This window comes from Haemaphysalis longicornis, unplaced genomic scaffold (assembly GCF_048455015.1).
Source record: "Haemaphysalis longicornis isolate Haplotype H1 unplaced genomic scaffold, Haemaphysalis longicornis Haplotype H1 scaffold_3, whole genome shotgun sequence".
Classification (NCBI taxonomy): Eukaryota; Metazoa; Arthropoda; class Arachnida; order Ixodida; family Ixodidae; genus Haemaphysalis; species Haemaphysalis longicornis.
The window spans coordinates 76,575,526-76,592,575 of NW_027526335.1; the positions used below are offsets into that span (position 1 = coordinate 76,575,526).

Here is a 17,050-nt window from a genome sequence, read left to right on the forward strand (position 1 = left end):
CGCAAAAGCTCGCCCTTCAAGTAGGCGAGCCACTGCGGCAATATCAGCAGAATGGTATTATGTACAAGGGCTTTAAAAATTTTAGGCTGCATGTGCCGCTAAAAGAAAAAAAAATAATAGTCACTTTCTTATTCATTTTTGCAGCAAAGGCTATGGTAATGCCGTATGATTCAAGGATAGCCCCACAACTATCTTGAAAACTAACAAACCACACTCCTCTTGCGCCTACTCACCTTACACCTAAACCGCAACAGTGAGTTAGTGTGTGGTTCCCGCCTGATCCATTAGTCCATTAAGGTATAGCTAAGTGATAGTTGCAACAATGAAATGGCTCATGTAGCCACATTATTACCAGTTATAGATTGTATTCACTGCCGAGGCATGCATACAGGCAACCATGTGAGTGCGCCGTCACTGGTTACGTCAGGCTGCGCAGGATGGCGGTACTTGTCCACTCTAAGCACATAATGTGTGTTGGAAATTCCAAACTCTACCCCACCAAATGCAAAGTAATGCCTCGACTCCAATGTGAGTGCAATGAATAACATCTCCGTAGGCACCACCGCTGAGAATCGGGTTCTAACAGAGCAGACAATGCACACTGGCGTCTTTTTTTTTTTTTTTTTTTTTTTCGGTGTGCTGCCACAGTGGCACAAGCCGCGCCATGTCCATGGCCATTTCCAGTATTGCCAAGTGAAGAAATTGACAGCTAAACTTTTCAGTACATACCATCTATAAGAACCTTGTATCTACCTCCTTGTCAAGTACTGCTCAAAATCACTCCATTTCAGCATACCTAGTGGATGAACTGAGTAGTGTTCCTGTTCAACGCTTCTTATGCAGTAAGCATCCTTCGAGCTCTAGTGGTTGGCAGCTGCATTCTTTAGCACAGGCTGGAATTTTTGTCCACGTGTAGACTGTTTGTTCACTCCAACCATGGCTAGTGAGCCTAGCGGAGCTGCAATGCTTGGCCATTTTGCTTTGGCAATTACTTTAACAGAAAAGCATCCATGCCTTTCATTGAAGTACATGTGCAGCTTGTATGCTCGATGCAAATATTATTTTACGTTAAATACATACCACCAAACTCAGCCTACCTACCAAGCCACCGCAGAAATACACTTTCATCCGTTCATCTGAAGTTTGAGTGCTGTGAAAACTGATGCACTTTTTATCTTAAAGCTACCTGACCTTGCATTTTCTTGTCTTATAAACGTGCAGTGGTGTCATGGCTCACCGTTAAACCACTTAAGTGGTTCTGCTAAGTTTAGAATGTGGAGGCCTCTCCAGATGGCCAGTCTAACGCAGTCCTGGCAACAAACAGTATTTGAATAAGGCTGCCAGCCACACTCCTTCAAGATAGTCAACATTTTCGTACTCTAATAAGCTTGAGTTGAGTTGATGGCGAAAGCAGAACAAATACGGCCTGGCAAAATCCCAGTGGTAACCTTCCTGCAACTGTCCCAATGAAGTGCACAGGCGGGAACAAAGTGTGCTGGGAAGTCCCAAGGCAGAAGCCTTTTTTCTGCAGGCTGCAGTATATTCGGTTGCTTAATGCGGTGTTTTCTCCTGTATAGGTGGGGCAAAGTTTAGTAGTCGCAAATCGGCAGTGGGACTAATGGACCAATGTCACCGTTGTTTTTCGTGATGCTGCAAGGCCTGTCGTGGCTAGTAGTATTAGCATGTACAGAAGACATGCATGCAGGTTATATAAAGCGTCGGCATCAAAGATTTGTCACAACGTTTGGAATGCCCATCACAGTGGCTAGCACGAAGTTGTCACATGGTCAATTCTAGTTGAGGAACAACCTAAGCTACTGCCATCATGGCCACTGTGAAAAACTTCACACATGGACACTGGGCTTGGTGAAATCAGCTTTTTTGCAAAAAATTGCGATGACAAAATTGAAGTATTTTACAGTTATACTTTAGAATTCTTGCCTCGGCACAAGCCAAAGTCAACATTGTATAGATGGTATTCACTGAAAAGTTTAGCTGCCAATTTCTTCGCTTGGCAACGCTGGCAACGGCCACGGACATGGCCGAAGCGTCACGGACATGGTGCGGCTTGTGCCACTGCACCCGTACGCCGCTCAGGAAAAAAAAACAACGGCGTGCATCATCTACTCCATTTCAACCCAATTCGGTGGTGTCAACAGATAGGTTATTAATCGCACTCACAGTGGAGTCAAGGCATTACTTTGCATTCGGTGGGGTAGAGCTTGATACGTCCAACACACATCATGTGCTTAGCACGGACAAGTACCGCCATCCGGCCGAACCCAACTTAACCAGCGATGGTGCACTCGCATGGTTGCCTGCCTGCATGCGTGCCTCGTCAGTGAATACAACCTATAGGTGTGGTGCTATCACCTAACAGCTTTGTTAGCTGTAGCAGTAGCATGGCCAGTATTCTCTGGTTTGATGCATCACTTGCAGTGCAATCTAGGCATTGGCAGCATTGTTGGCAGAACTGTAGCCATGTCCAGCTAAAACATGCCGCCATTGTGACAGCCCTTGTCCAAAATGTGGAAAAAGCAGAGATGTATCTCATTTGATACTAGCTTTATGGCTGTCCAAACTATGGGACTGGTGGCTACGATAGCTTTGGCAGACTTGGAGCCACCAATGGACATGCAACTTGCAATATGCGCTACATACTTTTCAGTTTGTTCCAGTTTATTGTTGCGATAAAAATTTGTATGAAATAAATAACTCTAGGAGGTCCCACAGTCAAAGACTGGGGAGGAACCTCCTAGCCATAAACAGTAGACGTAAACCTGTGCAGCCTGTTTCTTAGAACTTGTTTTAAAATAAAATCATGAGAATTGTCTTGGAAAGACTCGGGCGCCATGCCCAGAATTATCAGCTTCACTGGCTGTAATGGCTATGTTAGGTCATAAAAGCCTTAGCATGCAAAGAAACACACAGTGACTTTCGAACTTGACAACAACACTGCCTTTATTCCTATGGAAGAACTAGGGTCCTAAAAAGGCACATCTCAGTAGTCTGAAAACATCGCAAGGGCCCAGTGTGCACATATGTGAAGCATTTGGCACTCGCTGACTGGTGAAGCGTTGAGGCAAAACGAGCACAGAAGCATATTTTTCAGTGGAAAACAACGTGTGCAGATTGCCATGCAAAGAACAAGCAAGCATTCCATTCTTACAATAACTGCCTTTGCCTGAATGCAAGACTGCGCTAAAAAAATAGAGAACAGCAGGTTTTCCTGTAAATGGTTATTGTGGCTGGCCATGCACCCTTGGAGTGTGGGTGGGTGCTTGCTTCCTCACTTGGTGCAGGGTTGAGCACTGAGGGCAAAGTCTTTTTTAATGCCCCAGCGAAAACAAGGTGCACTATTCTTGTTGTTGGAAAGGCATTAAACATGCACAGCTTCCCTGTTCTTTACTTTATATAGACACGTATTTAATTTCAGCTCCCTTTTACCGCCTTAGGCACGTTGTCCCCCGTTCTGGGGGGGGGGATGAAAATCCAGCCAACACCAGTGTGTGCCCGCTGTATATATGGAGAACCCTCACTGAGAGCTTAGCACCTCGTTTTCGCCTTTTCTACTACAGCATCTAATGGGACGTGGACAGGCACCGTACTTGATTGCCTGTCATTTCCCTGCATTGTAAATACGTGTGCAAACCTTTCATTACCTCAGCCGCATTTCATGCAATTTGTGTTCTCATCAAGAACACCCGTTTGTTGATAAAATTGGCTGCCACGTTACGTTGCTTGCCAAGGATTCCCTGCACTAACAGTGTATGACGATGGCATTTAAACTGGGCTCCGTGCACGCAGGTCGTGGCCGTCTGCCAAGAGGCAGCCCTGCGTGCTCTGGAGGAAGACATAGACGCCACGTGCATCCAGGCCCGGCACTTGGAGGCAGCGTTGAGGCTAGTCCAGCCCCGCATCTCGCCGGAGTCGGTCCGCTTCTACGAGTCCTACTGGGCATCTTCCCAGGGCAGGCACGACACCTGAGCTCATCGCTCCGTGCTTTTAGAGGCGGGAAATCCCCTGGACAGATTTTCGAGGACGTCTGCCTCTCGGGCGCAGGCCTTTGTCAGCACCTCGGGCCCAGTGCTGGTCATGAGGACGTCGTCTTCAATGCGCATGCCCACACCCCGAAACTTGGCGGCCACCTTAGTGTTGCTCTCTGGTATGTAGATGCCTGGGAGAGAAAAAAAAGAGTTTATTAAAATATAAACTTCCACATCGCTTGCTTTTGTTGGCTATAAAAGAAAGAAGGAAATGTGCAATTTTGAAGCAGACGATTTTTAATGTAGCTGTGTTTCGTCACCGACATTAGGACCAGGCTTGCCGAGCACTCTTCTAACACCTCAGATAAATGCTACCTTCATGAGCCTTCAGAAGTGGGCCCTCCATGCGAGACACTTTGCGGCACACTACACTGGGAAGTGTGTTGTACACGGTGTTGACTGCCACAGTCCTGTTCACCCAATGGAAAGTGCCGCGAGACGACACAGTTGGTGCACTACCGACCTGGCTCCACGGTGAGCACACAGCCAGGAGCAAGGCGCAGGCTACGGGGAATCAGAGGGGTGTCGTGGACATCCATTCCTAGGTAGTGTCCCACGTGGTGTGGGCACAGCTGGTGGGCTTCCTGCACACAAACAGAGCAGCCGCTTCACTGTAACGGCTTCAAGGTACAATAAATGTGTGCGGCACGAGTTACCCTACCCTGGAACACTGAATTTTGGGGGTTCAACATGCCAAAGCAACACGTGGGCTATGAGGCGCACCATGGTAGAGAGTTCTTCCAGATTAATCTTGACCACCTGGGGATCTTTAACGTGCGCCAAAATCTCAGAGTTGTTGGTTTTCGCCTCCACCTGAAAAACAGCTGCCGCAGTCAGTGATCAAAGCCGCCTCCTTGGGCTTCACCAGTACAAAGCTTTAGCCATTGAGCCACTACAGCAGGTTACACTGGAGTACTGCTGCACCGAAATCTAAAGCTCAGTGTCAATTTTAATCAGTTCCTGGCCATGCCTGTGAGTAGAAAACTCCACGATGAAAAGATGGCTCTTCCGTCTTGAGCTCTTTGTTTTGCAGGTTCAGCCAAAGCCGAAAACGTGCTCAATTACTGTTGCCTGCATTATTTTAAAGCTGCATTGTGATAGCACCTTGCTGTGTACACCACGTCCACTAACATGGCAGTTCTGCAATTCATGTGGTGGCGTTTTCATTTAATATAGCTTCCAAGTTTTTGGAAAGGTGAAAACAAAAATGCCCATGTGCTCAGATTTCAGTGCACATTAAAGACCTCCAGGTGGTCTATAACTTTCTACTATGGTGCGCTTCACCACCCTGGTGTAGATTAGGCACTTAGAAAGCCTTTTTCTTACAACTGGCTAGTTGGCTGTTTTGAAGTGAGTAGCGACTGTGCTAAAAAAACAGCCAGGGAGATGCAAAAATTATTTGAAACTGAAACTGAAATTTACTCCGCAACAACAAAATGTTACGAGGAAGACGGTTAAAAGCTGTGAAAACAGCATGAGGGGCCCTGACCACCGGGAACATAGGGTGGCATACAAAGCATGCGGCTAAGCGATGAGAGCCTTCATAGGGAAACACTCGAGGTTTTGCATTGTCACTTGAACAGTTATAAATGAGATTCATGCACAAGAACCCTCCACAGCACATCACACAGTTCTCCATATGTAAAGTCACTGACTACCTAAATTGTTAGACTGAAACTAATTGCATATTACATTCCTGAGAAGATATTGCCAAACGTTAGACCAATACACATAAAGGAGTTGTGGTTTCCCTCACCAGTGAGTGAACAGCATCGTAGAACACAGAAACAAAGAGGCATTTTTTAATAACCAACAGTATTCATTTCAATCATGCAGCCCAATGAGGAGCAGGCCCAACTTATAACCCACACCCAGTCCCTTCATCCAGGCTGGGTCGCAACGACAAATGTGCTACAGAACTGTCAAAGCATGCACAGTGCACACTCATTTATGACGTTAGTCATGCTAGTGGTGGTTGCTGCTTGCTTTTACTGTGCATTTGCAGCAGGCATTAGTACAGCACCCTGCTGTCACAGCAGCAGGTTGAGCAACCACGCTAATACAGTAGCTGACTGATTTTTCGGACCTGGAAGGGAACCAAAAATAGTCCGAATAAAAGAGCAGTCTGAAAAATGCACAAGTCATTACTCCTACAGGACAACTGACGGTTCCTCGGGAAAGTCCAAAATATCCAGCAAGTCCGAAAAAAAAACGGTCGGCTACTGTACAACTTTTTGGTCAAAACTGACTGGTGCAATAGGGCAACAGGTGTTCCGCATCACCCCCGGCAGTGAGGGTGATCAAAGCTGCCGGCCTGCCTCCCAATTCACCTTAACAAGCTCAGACTCTGGAGTGCTCGGGGACAGGATGCCAGCCTCGCGCAGACGCACTCCCAGCTGGGCGCACATGACGTGGAAGAGCGAGTCGAGCGACATTGGCTCCTCCAGCTTCCGCAGCAGCATCTGCTGGACGTCCCACAGCAGCTCGTACAGCTCCCGCTGGCCGGGCTCAAACTGGCCGCTCACGGGCCAGGTTCGCGTCAAGTCACTCGTGTAGCCGTTCAGCTCGCACCCTGCACACGCGAGAATGTTTCTTCTCATCACTCGCATCCTTTTTTTCATAGCAAAGCTGTATATGGCAGGGTTACAATTAACCTTGCGTCCGTTGACGGAGTGTAAAATGCTCTGTAGCTCTCGCCATCTAACGTATCTTGCAAAAAATCATACTGAAATTGGCCACTAAAGAGACTCTATAGTTATTCCGGGTTTCATTTACTTGTCTTTATTAGTTAATTCACAGTGAAGTTGTAAACATTACAAATTTCCATCCGCTGCCAATACAGGACCGTCTATGGAGAGAATATGGTTACAGAAAACAGCCTTAACTCTTGTTTTACCGAAACATCCCAAAACAACATGTATGACAATTGGCCGCAAAGTGGCTCAGTTTCATCTACTTTTAGCATTTACACAGTTCACAGTGAAGTCACAGAATTCCCGACTTCTGTCAATCATGGCCATCTATGGGCGGGAAACAGACAGCCCCAACAGACGGGAGGAAGAAGGGGTGGATGGCACCCCTCATTCCTTTCTTCGCCAACATGAGGGGCAAGATGAAAACCCTCATATACTGTTCCTTGTTTTTACGGAGACAAAATTTGACGCCCCTGTCGTACAGCCGCACTGCTTGGAAAGATCCAAAAGCCTGCCATCCTTTTTGAACTTAAAAGTTGAAATGATGCAGCGCCTATGCTCTGAGAAAAACGTGACCTGCAAAGGATACATTGTGTGAAGCAAACCTCTTTAGCAAACCACTGCTTTGTAGCGTGTGAACTGACCATTGTGTGAGCAATGACCAAGGATTGCACCGCTCATGAACATGGCAACCTTTCCTTTAAAAGCACACTACTAGCATCAAATTATAAATTCACCGCATCTTAGGGGCTGGAGCTCAAGTCTGCACCCCACTGCATATGCAGGGGGATTGCAGCCACTTGGTTTCTGCACTGTTGCAGAAGTGCGACTGCAAGGTTTTATGGGCTCTTGTTAAGTACAGCGGATGCACAGCTCACCATGGTTTGTGAATTTTGTGTCAACTGGAAACACTATGGTGGGAATCCAGGTTGTTAGACACTGAGATTAATCCAGGGGTAGGTCAAAGGAAACTGCTCCCGGCTGCACCCACGCACGGCACATACCACGAGGGGGATTGGCCGATTTATTGCTAGAATTGTCTGGGGGGCCCACATGGGGGATTGGCACTGTTTAGGCAGGAGCTATGTGCATGTGCTAGCAGTGCTGGCTTCCTTGCTTAACCAGACCGTTCATCTTCACATTTTATGCATTAAGCAACTTTCCCAGAATGTCAGTCACAATTTTTTCACACCCTTTGCTGCTGCTTACACAGTGAATGGGAATTGGTATTTAATGCTACAGGCATAGAAAGTTGGCAGGCCTTTGCATGTTTCTGGGCAATACGGCCATGCAGTGGTGGAAGCATTACATCAGGTTTTGCTATTGAGTGAATGATGTCCTTCGGCAGCATTTCATCTGGCTTTTCAACAAGGAAATGACAATTCCACAACTCATGGGAGACAAGGGCATTTCATTCTGCTCTTTACTGCTTTTTTAGTGTCACCACTCAGCTTGAAAAGATTATAGCGGCATTTGATCTTCCCATTTAGCATCTACAAACCAACTAGGACATAAATTAGCTTAGAAGAACATCTGTGGTTCTGAGCCATGAAGCATAAGAGTTACCTCCATCCATGAGCACAAGTTCACCACCCAGAATCCGCTGGTCATTTGCCACGTAGTGGATGATGTTTGCTCTTGCACCACCCGCAACGACAGGCGGGTAGGCGAGCCTCTGGGCGCCACGTATCCGGCACTCAAACTCCATTTTGGAATGCAGCTGCGCCTCTGTCACGCCCGAATGGGAAGTCCTCATCACTTCCGTCATGGCTTCGCAGGCCACCCGGCAGGTCTGCCTCATCAGCTCCTGCTCGGCCCCCGATTTGATCAGCCGCAGTTTCTGGATCAGCAAGCGCGGAGACTCCACGGACACGTTGCTCTTGTTGCTGTCTGCCAGCCGCCTGAGAATCCCGCTCGCCTCCGGTTGGCCGGGTGCGTTGTCGTACCAAAACGTTGTGGGGAACTTGCCCTTCAGCAGCTTCCCGATGTAGTTTTCTAGTTCGCCAATCTCGTAAGCAGCGTCTAATCCCAGAAGCTCTACGGCACCGTCTGGCCCGGCACACGGTCCGTCCCAAAGTTCAGCATGCGCATCTCTCTGAGGCACAAACATGACCGATTTCGGTTCCTGGTAGTCCGCACCGATGTGGATCACCAGCGCACTATCTGGCTCCTGGAAGCCCGTCAGGTACAAGAAGTCGGAGTTTTGGCGAAATGGATATGGTATCTTGTCCGACATGTAGGCCTTCGTTGCAGACAGGACAACAACTGCATGGTTTTGGGCAGTCCTCATTCCGGGTGATACGGAAACGGCACAGAGCTGCAGGATGTCGTCGACGAGCTTCTTTCGCCGGTCGGCGAACTCCTGCCGCTTCAAACCGGGTGTAAGCTCGCCTTCCTGGAGCAGGTGGGGGTGTGTAGCAGCCGTGGGCTGGCCGTAGAGCCGGTGCTGCCGTACGCCGCATTGAGGCTTTGTTGCCGTTGTCTGACAACGACGGTAGCCCGCGGCCGCACTTCGACCTGAAATTGGGAGCGCGTGGTAGTGCTATCAGACGACAGCGATGTGAAACTGTCCAACTTTACGGGCGCAACTACGAGTAAGGCTACGTTCAGATTAGCGACATAACAGCCATATCGTGAGCTACGGACGTAAAACAAAACGGCGTGTCATGCCGTTCGGTTGGCTGAGACGTGAAATGACGTCATTCTTTAAAGATATTACGACAGTTGCAACAACGGTCTGAACCCGGCCTAAGACGCGGTTTTTCATTTGAGCAAAAGAACAAACGGTTGGCGCCTCGCAGGCGTCGTGAAATCACCCCCCACCCACGACCGTTGTTAGCAACCAAACTTGCTCTAAAGATCATATCTCAGAAGTTGTACAAGCATACTCACAAGGTAGCCGCGATACCAGGCTATACCACATACTTGAAGCTTTTTAGCGTCTGGCCTTAGTTACGCGTACGAGGCAGCTACGTTTGCAAGCTGCCTGTTAACGGTGTCAGTAACTACTTTGTCGGCCCTAAACAAAACCACTGCGTGAGATTGTCTGTGTCCACCAGCTGATGCTATCATGCTTAAGTTCCTGACGATGCGATACGACAGCTTTTAGCTTATAGATAGAGCGCACTTTTTTTGTAGCCTCAAAAGTGCAGAATTTGGAAACTGCGCGGTAAAAACGCACCACTGCCTCGATTTTTTTCTTTCCGATACACAAAGCAGGCTCTGCGCAGCTGATGGTTAGGTGAGAGGCATCGCGCCTACAAAGTGCTTTGGATATGGATGCCTCTGCGGCTTCGGCAGCAAAGGAAACACGCTAATCCAACCGCCAAACAAACCAAAGCTACTGGGTCTATTCGATTCAGCCTGCACCTCTTGAACCAGTTCACAGCGGTGCAAAGTGGGTTCCGCCATCGGCGGAACCAGCCCTGCACTTTTGTCGTCTGCTTCTGCACCTCCTCGGCAGGGAGTGCAGGCAAAGCCGTGAACCCGTCCTGCACCCGTCGGCACCACCGGTGAATCGAACGGCGCGGTTCAGGTGCCGCGAGCTGCACTGCTGAAACGAACGGCGAAGTGCGCCACCGCCTGAACTGGTTCACGCGGTGCAGGTGAAACGAATAGACCCAATATCAGAGTTACTGGATATACATAGTTTTCACGTGACGTCACACCGTCGTCTGCAAGCAGCCGTCGCCATATTGGAGTACTGCAAGGCGGCGCACCATAGCGGTGCGAATGTCGTAGCGCCGTCTCTGCTGTCTGCCTGTGTTGATTTCGTCATTTACGAACTACCGTGCGTTGAATCATGGCAACGGCCAGGCGGAAGGAGTTCTGCCCGTCATATTTTGCTGGGCTGGTGGGTCCGACGCGTGCTCGCTATGAAGAAAAAGTCACCATGTGCGACGGGGTTGACCCGTACACGTTGTGCGCCGGGACTGACACGGCGGCGGACGTCGAGCTTCTGCCGGTTACGACGCATGCGGACATTGTGAACTATTTGGTGCTATCGACAAACTACGTGTCGCTTGCCGAAATGAAAGCCTACAAGGCTCTGGAAGCTCACAATTATTTCACGAGTGGCCGAGTGAGCGGCATGACGGCAATGCGGCTTCCCTCCAAGCGCGTCATCGTGTTGAGCGAGGTAAGGTTAAATTTTAAAATTATTTCACTCCGCGCCGCCGGGTATAACAGGTTTAACACGGTACCCACTTGTGTGAACCCATCCGTTCACTGTGCATAACGGCGCGGTGCGCTGCTCACTGCTGCAAATGCTCGACTCTGCCGAGCATTGTTCACGATGCAAAATATCCTTCCTTTGCTCATTTACCTAAACCAGGCATTTTGCGTCTCTGGTAAAATGTAGGCATTGATAATAGAGCCGAGTGCGTTATAATTTCGCTGCTATTTTCATAGCGAAAATCACAGTCACTAGGGTCAGGAGACAGAATAAAAAAAAAAAAAGCTAGACACCTTGAAGGGAAAATTGTTTCACTGCTCAGACAATGGGCTAAAATTAAATAAACCAACGTGGATATGTTGGCTGTGTAAACATTTTAAGAAACACCGCAACTGTATGGTTGCATTTCATTATTCCTAAGCATGAATATGTGCATTTTTCAGGTTGGCCACTCCCAGCGGCTGCGAGAAGCTCCACTGAAAGCTTGGATTCTGGCTGACAGTGATGGAAGCATATGTTCAGCGCACTGTACCTGCATGGCCGGTGCAGGTGAAGCCTGCTCCCACGTCGGTGCAACACTTTTTGCAATGGAGACAGCAGTGCGTATCAGAGAGTCGCAGACATGTACGCAGAAGACAAATGTTTGGCTTCCTGCACATCGCTCTGGTACCGAGTACAAGAGACTCAGGGACATAGACTTTGCGTCTTCGAAGAAAAAGAAAAGTCGCATGGATGCCCTTCCTGAAATGCCGTTTGACGAACAAGTCCGCACAGGAGCACCAGCTTTGCCACCCCCTACAGCAGAAGAACTTGGCACGTTCTATTCGAGTATCGACGATGGAGGACTCCCACCAGCAATATTTATGGTGCTACCAGAATACAGTGACAGATTTGTGCCACCCAAAAGCAGTGAGCCTCCCAACCTTCGACAGTTGCTGTGCCACGAAGCTCAGTCCGAGAACCTGCCACAACTCGTCTCTCGTGCTCAAGGCACGATTCCCCAACTAGCCATCACCGACGAAATGGTGCGTCATGCTGAAGGGCTGACCCGGCAGCAGGCCAAGTGCCCGGCATGGTTCAAGTATCGTGCTGGACGGGTCACAGCTTCGATCATGAAGAGTGTTTGTAGCACGACTACAACTCAGCCCTCAATCAGCCTTGTGAAGAAGATTTGTTATCCAGAACAGAACCGGTTCTCAACGGCAGCCACACAGTGGGGCATCGACCACGAAGAAGATGCCATTGCAGAATACGTAGCTGTAATGAAAACATGCCACACCAACTTTGGTCACAACAAGACGGGGGTTTTTTTGAGCACGAAATACCCGCACCTAGCAGCCAGCCCTGATGGCACAGCAACATGCTCATGTTGTGGAAAGGGACTCATCGAAGTGAAGTGTCCCCATACAGCTGCTCATACCACAGCAGAGCAAGCAGCTGTAAATAATGCAGATTTCTGCCTTGAAGCAGTCAATGGGAAGCTGCAGTTGAAGCATGGCCACGCTTACTATTATCAAATTCAAACACAGTTGGCAGTGTGCGATTTTCCCTACTGTGATTTTGTGGTGTGGACCCCACTGTCGCTGCACATTGAGAGGGTACTGCAGGACAAGGCTTTTTTTGACACCATTAATGCGGCAGCATCCAATTTTTTTGTGAGAGTAATCTTGCCTGAGCTCCTATCGGGATATTTCACCAAGAGGAGCCTGGTATCATCAGCTAGTGCAGGCACATTCTGCTATTGTCAGGGGCCCGAACAAGGACGAATGCTCGCATGTGACGGCAAAAGCTGCAAATACGGCTGGTTCCATTACAGCTGCATTGGGATTAAGCGGGCACCCAAACAAAAGCAGTGGTTTTGTGATGACTGCTCCAGCTTGGACAGCAGTCAACAGTGATTCGCTGCAGCCAAAATTCCAGCTAATTACGGCTGAAGGGCCTTATCAAAACCAATAAAAGGCAACTACATTTCAATCACTGTGCCAATCATTTGTGACTTTTAACATAAACACCTTCACAGAGAAAATAGAATTTGGCGAGCTATCCAAGCAGAAAGCTGAGGACAAATGCAGTAACAATGTCAGTGATTGAGGCAGCAGGAAAATAATTCAGGGAAGCTTTCACTCTAGAGCAAGGCTTGAATGGAGAAGCTGTTGTAGGTGAGCATTGCCGGACAGTTAAGTTTCAGTATTATTGCTTATGTGCATAGTTGCAGTGCTAGCTAGTAATCGTCATATGCATCGAAGAGGTCGTCATCTTTGCGACAAATGTCGGCATGCATTTGTACGGGTTTGAAATTGTTTTACGTTTCGTTGCAGTTTTTAACTGTAGTCAGTTAGTAGTCATCATCATATTAATCAATATTGGTGTGTTCCTCATGCAAGCATTACATGTGCGGTAGCTCTTGATGATGGCACTGCAGGGCTTTTTTTTATGCTAAAGCCACTTTTGTCATCGCTTTGCACTCTGCAAGTAGTAATCATCATATTCACCGATGTCGTGTTTCTCATGCAAGCATTACACGCGTAGTAGCTCCTTATGACGGTACTGGAGGGCTTTCTCTTTTTTTTTCTTTTTTTGTTGCTAAAGCCACTGCGTGAGCCGGGAACTTGGCGGTTGCTATGAGGCACGTGCTCACAAGTGCTTGGCATTTTCTTGGTATTTTTGCCTCCAATGGTAAACTTGCGGCCAGTAACAGCAGCTCCGCCGTTAAAAAGGCTAAAAAGAAATTGTATAGGTAAGACCAAAATCCACGCAATAAAATAAAAGACAAGGCAATTTTTTTAGCAATTCTGATGATACAGGGAATGCAGCAGAGGACTTCCACTCTGAATTGTACAGTTCATAGACAAGTCATTCAACCTTGAGTGAAATCAACGGCAAACAGCATTGGAGTTCCATGTGCCGCTGTCAATGAAGGCAGAAAGGCCGTACTAGACATGCATCACAGAAAAAGGGATGGCGAAGACAGCATAACAGTCGAACTGATTAAAGATGGAGGGGACATCATACCTGGGAAACTCTCAGTACTCTATACACGTCTTAAGACCATAATGTACTAATAAGCTAGAAAAATAATCACATGAAATTGATACAAAGAATGAAGACGTAGATCACTTTAATTGTAGACCCACCAGCTTACTTTCAGTACTTTACAAGGACCATGAAGGTTATCTGAAGCAGAAAAAAAAGCCTGATTTTCCTTAACCTAAAAAACAAGCTGGTTTCAGAAAAAGTGTACTCTACAATGAACTACTGCCATGTGATCAATGAGATGAGAAATCGGCTGAGTACAACACTCGTAATCAACCAGGCTGATCAACCATTATTTAGGACAGGAAAGTGTTCACACAGGTTCTTTCTGGTTCTGTGGAACCACAGATGGACGGGTGTTAACAAGATCAGTAGGACAGGGAAGTGTTTGCACAGGCTCTTTCTGGTTTGGCGGAACCACAGATGGACAGATGTTACAAAGAGAACAACAAACTGTCACTATTTTGTCTAGGGGTGGCACTGGGTCGTCCTGCCGACATGCAACAAAATCGATCGGTTGTACAGCCTTCATAATAACATACTTGTTCCTCACAAGACCAATCACTCGTTCCACATGGATGCGGACACTAGCTAGCTTTCTGGTGTTGTGCACCTCCAAGGCCGTAAGTTGATTCCTTCCTTTCGTGAAGGCAGGTACATGCAGCTGTACACAGTAGAGGCCAAGAGTGTCCGCAATGTCAAACCCCCGGTCTGCCAACACAAGATCGCCCTGCGTCAACATGTCTAGTACACCGCAGTTCTCTGTGATGTGTTTGTCACTGCATCTTCCCCCCCACCCCTCAGAAATAAACGTTATGACACCCTGAGGGCTGATTCCAATTAAGTACTTGGCCGTGTTACTGCTCTTATATTGCGACCAGGTCTCACTACGTGGCTCCATGGAAGAGGGCCGCTCAATTTTTACCTCAAAACAGTCAATAATTACAGCAACCTTAGAACCAAACGAGTCTAGAAATGCTTGCGGCATGGTCTTCTGAATTGCATTCCTAGATGGCCAGGAAATCAGAGGTTTTAGCCTCCAGAAGGCAGCATTCAGCCACTTTTCGAAAATTCTGCTGACAGTTGAATCAGACACGCCGAACCTGTAGCCTAGGTCTTGCAATGGGAAATTGCACCTCAATTTCATGAGGAACACCACAAACTCTTGAAATTTGCCGAGGCCGTTTTGCTGCGTATGTTTAACCACACACTCAACCATTTGAAAAACTGCAAACAGCCTAGCAAAACTGGACAGTCCTGTGTAGAATGCAACTTTGGCAGGGTCGTCTCGCAGTGAATCCGCTGTCACTTCAAGTTTCTTTTTCGCTTCCTCAGCTTCCCGCAGCTCCGATGCAAGTCTGGTCCTGTCCTCTTCTAAAGTGCTGATGTACTCCATGGTGACAACAGTTTGCACAGCAGCTTCTGTAATAACCAAACAACAGTTAGGGACATGAACATACAGCTTAAAAGAAAGTGCAGCTGCTTTTACAAGAGATAACGAGACTGTTAGTGAGAAAACATACCTTTAACTAAGTCGGTCTCGCTGGAACCTTCAGCACACATCTCCTGCTCGGCATTCTCATTCACTTCAGACATTTCTGGCGAAGGGGGGTCGTCCTCTGCCGGCTGGGTGCCCACACACTGCTGCGCCACTGCTTTGTTAGCCCGCCGATCCTTGGCACGCTCGTACCGACCCGTAGTCTTCATACCCGGTCCGGCACCGTTTGTGTACCCCAAGTGCTGACTCGGCACCCAGTCGGGGTTGGTGTCGTCCATTAGGCTCGCTGGCTTCCCTGCAAATTATGAAGCATTAGCGCATCTGCCGCAAGCGAGCTGCAGTCTTTCGGGTAACCTGGCGCGCCGCTGCGTTTAAAATTGCAGCTTTACCGCATGAACAGCGCGAAGTTGCAGAAGGCACTCGCGATTCGTATGTAGCCCCTGGTCACATTTTTCAACTGCGGTTTAGTATGGCATTATCTACAGACTACAAAACAGTGCGCTTCGAGTTGGTTAAACTAAGTACGATAGTACAGGATCGAACGGGCTCGAAAGTGGCCCGATGTTCGGGTTGAATGGCCGTAACACACCGACGGCTGCGTAAGCGCTGCCTAATTTTTTTTTTAGAGTTCGCTTAATCTTGTGAAGCTTACCTGAAATGAAATGGCGACCGCAGACACGGACGTAATCGAGGTTTTTCATGTCTTTACGGTTGATGCGAGCGAGCCAGAGACGCCGACGCTCCTCCGACAACGCTTTCGTGCGCCCGCATTGTCGAGTTATCACTTTCGGCAAGCAGTAGAGCCCGATTCCTGGCTCCATGTTCGTCTTCTGCGCGGCGGACTTGCTTCTCGCACTGCAGCCGATCATTGCGCACATCGGCATTGCGACGCCGTTCCGTTATTACCTTTCGAAGCGAGAAAATATCGGTACTGGCACACACACACACACACACTGAAGGCCAGCGCCAAGGCAGTGGCGGCAGTGGCGGCAGCGGTTCAGTTCACCGTCATGGCGGCCACCTATCCCATACGCCCCGGTTGCCCCGGTTGTGACGTCCGTGAAAACTATGTATAGACAGTTGCGAAACTCCCCATAGGCCCCATGTATCGAAAGCCGGTCTTCGGTTGCCCCCCTGCGCCGGGGCAAGCACGGGGCAAGTTGACTAGCCTGTCGTCTGTCGGCAGGACGTTGAAGCAGTACTCAAGTGCTTGCGGCTGCTGCCGTAAGTCATAAAAAGAAAAGCCGCAAGAACACAAGTAAATTTTACGTAATTATTGTGTTTTAATTTAAAAAGCAATCTTTATTTTACAGAAGAATTTTGAATAATAATAGTTTAGCGAAGTTCCGTTTTCATCTCCTAGGTGCCGCGCGCGTCGACTTGCCCCTCAGCGTCCACGGAGTGGGGGGGCTAGCGCCGCCCGGATTCTGAAGCGGAGTTTCGCAACTGTCTATATTGAGTAACTCTGGCTACTATTTCGGAAAATTATCCAAAATTGAATAGATTAAAAACTATTTTATAATTTTGTTCGTGTTTTTTACCTGACGGCTAACTATATCTCTGTAATGATGTTGATTATCTCAACGTTTATAAATATGGAATATCT

The 17,050-nt window shown here is 48.1% G+C and overlaps 4 protein-coding genes across 5 annotated transcripts in view; 2 read left to right on the forward strand and 2 right to left on the reverse strand.

Moving 5' to 3' along the window:
* LOC144174650 (ATPase family gene 2 protein homolog A-like) overlaps positions 1 to 4,221 on the forward strand; it is a 29,576-nt gene extending 25,355 nt beyond the window's left edge. Inside the window, exon 14 of the mRNA XM_077703436.1 lies at positions 3,808 to 4,221. Coding sequence (XP_077559562.1) covers positions 3,808 to 3,987 — 180 coding nt within the window. The 3' untranslated portion in view covers positions 3,988 to 4,221. The remainder of the gene's footprint in view (positions 1 to 3,807) is intronic.
* Positions 2,944 to 10,030, reverse strand: LOC144174651 (xaa-Pro aminopeptidase 3). Of its 2 annotated transcripts, none has more exons than XM_077703438.1 (5): positions 9,921 to 10,030; positions 8,306 to 9,256; positions 6,377 to 6,618; positions 4,510 to 4,630; positions 2,944 to 4,177 (listed from the first exon to the last, which is right to left on the reverse strand). In XM_077703438.1, exons 2-5 carry the CDS (start codon positions 9,027 to 9,029, stop codon positions 3,990 to 3,992), a joined length of 1,275 nt encoding a protein of 424 aa, XP_077559564.1. In that variant the 5' UTR covers positions 9,030 to 9,256; positions 9,921 to 10,030; the 3' UTR covers positions 2,944 to 3,989. The 2 variants fall into 2 exon arrangements, with proteins under 2 accessions (XP_077559564.1, XP_077559563.1); XM_077703437.1 differs by having other exon boundaries at positions 9,632 to 10,019.
* Positions 10,031 to 10,384: 354 nt separating this feature from the next.
* On the forward strand, positions 10,385 to 13,700 carry LOC144174652 (uncharacterized). Its single transcript, XM_077703440.1, has 2 exons — positions 10,385 to 10,877; positions 11,357 to 13,700. Exons 1-2 carry the CDS (start codon positions 10,542 to 10,544, stop codon positions 12,809 to 12,811), a joined length of 1,791 nt encoding a protein of 596 aa, XP_077559566.1. The 5' UTR covers positions 10,385 to 10,541; the 3' UTR covers positions 12,812 to 13,700.
* On the reverse strand, positions 13,677 to 16,439 carry LOC144174653 (uncharacterized). The gene is made up of 3 exons (XM_077703441.1): positions 16,097 to 16,439; positions 15,470 to 15,739; positions 13,677 to 15,368 (listed from the first exon to the last, which is right to left on the reverse strand). The coding sequence occupies exons 1-3, from the start codon at positions 16,326 to 16,328 to the stop codon at positions 14,260 to 14,262; spliced, it is 1,611 nt and encodes a 536-aa protein (XP_077559567.1). The 5' UTR covers positions 16,329 to 16,439; the 3' UTR covers positions 13,677 to 14,259.
* Positions 16,440 to 17,050: the final 611 nt, after the last annotated feature.

Coding starts and splice junctions, on each gene's coding strand:
- LOC144174651 (XM_077703437.1), bottom strand. CDS start 9,662: ATGTGGTATAGCCTGGTATCGCGGCTACCTT. Junction 9,257..9,631: donor CCTGGTATCGCGGCTACCTT/GTGAGTATGCTT, acceptor TCCCAATTTCAG/GTCGAAGTGCGGCCGCGGGC. Junction 4,631..6,376: donor CAGAGTCTGAGCTTGTTAAG/GTGAATTGGGAG, acceptor GTTTGTGTGCAG/GAAGCCCACCAGCTGTGCCC.
- LOC144174652 (XM_077703440.1), top strand. CDS start 10,542: ATGGCAACGGCCAGGCGGAAGGAGTTCTGCCCGTCATATTTTGCTGGG. Junction 10,878..11,356: donor GCGTCATCGTGTTGAGCGAG/GTAAGGTTAAAT, acceptor TGCATTTTTCAG/GTTGGCCACTCCCAGCGGCT.
- LOC144174653 (XM_077703441.1), bottom strand. CDS start 16,328: ATGCCGATGTGCGCAATGATCGGCTGCAGTGCGAGAAGCAAGTCCGCC. Junction 15,740..16,096: donor CGGTCGCCATTTCATTTCAG/GTAAGCTTCACA, acceptor CATAATTTGCAG/GGAAGCCAGCGAGCCTAATG. Junction 15,369..15,469: donor CGAGACCGACTTAGTTAAAG/GTATGTTTTCTC, acceptor TGGTTATTACAG/AAGCTGCTGTGCAAACTGTT.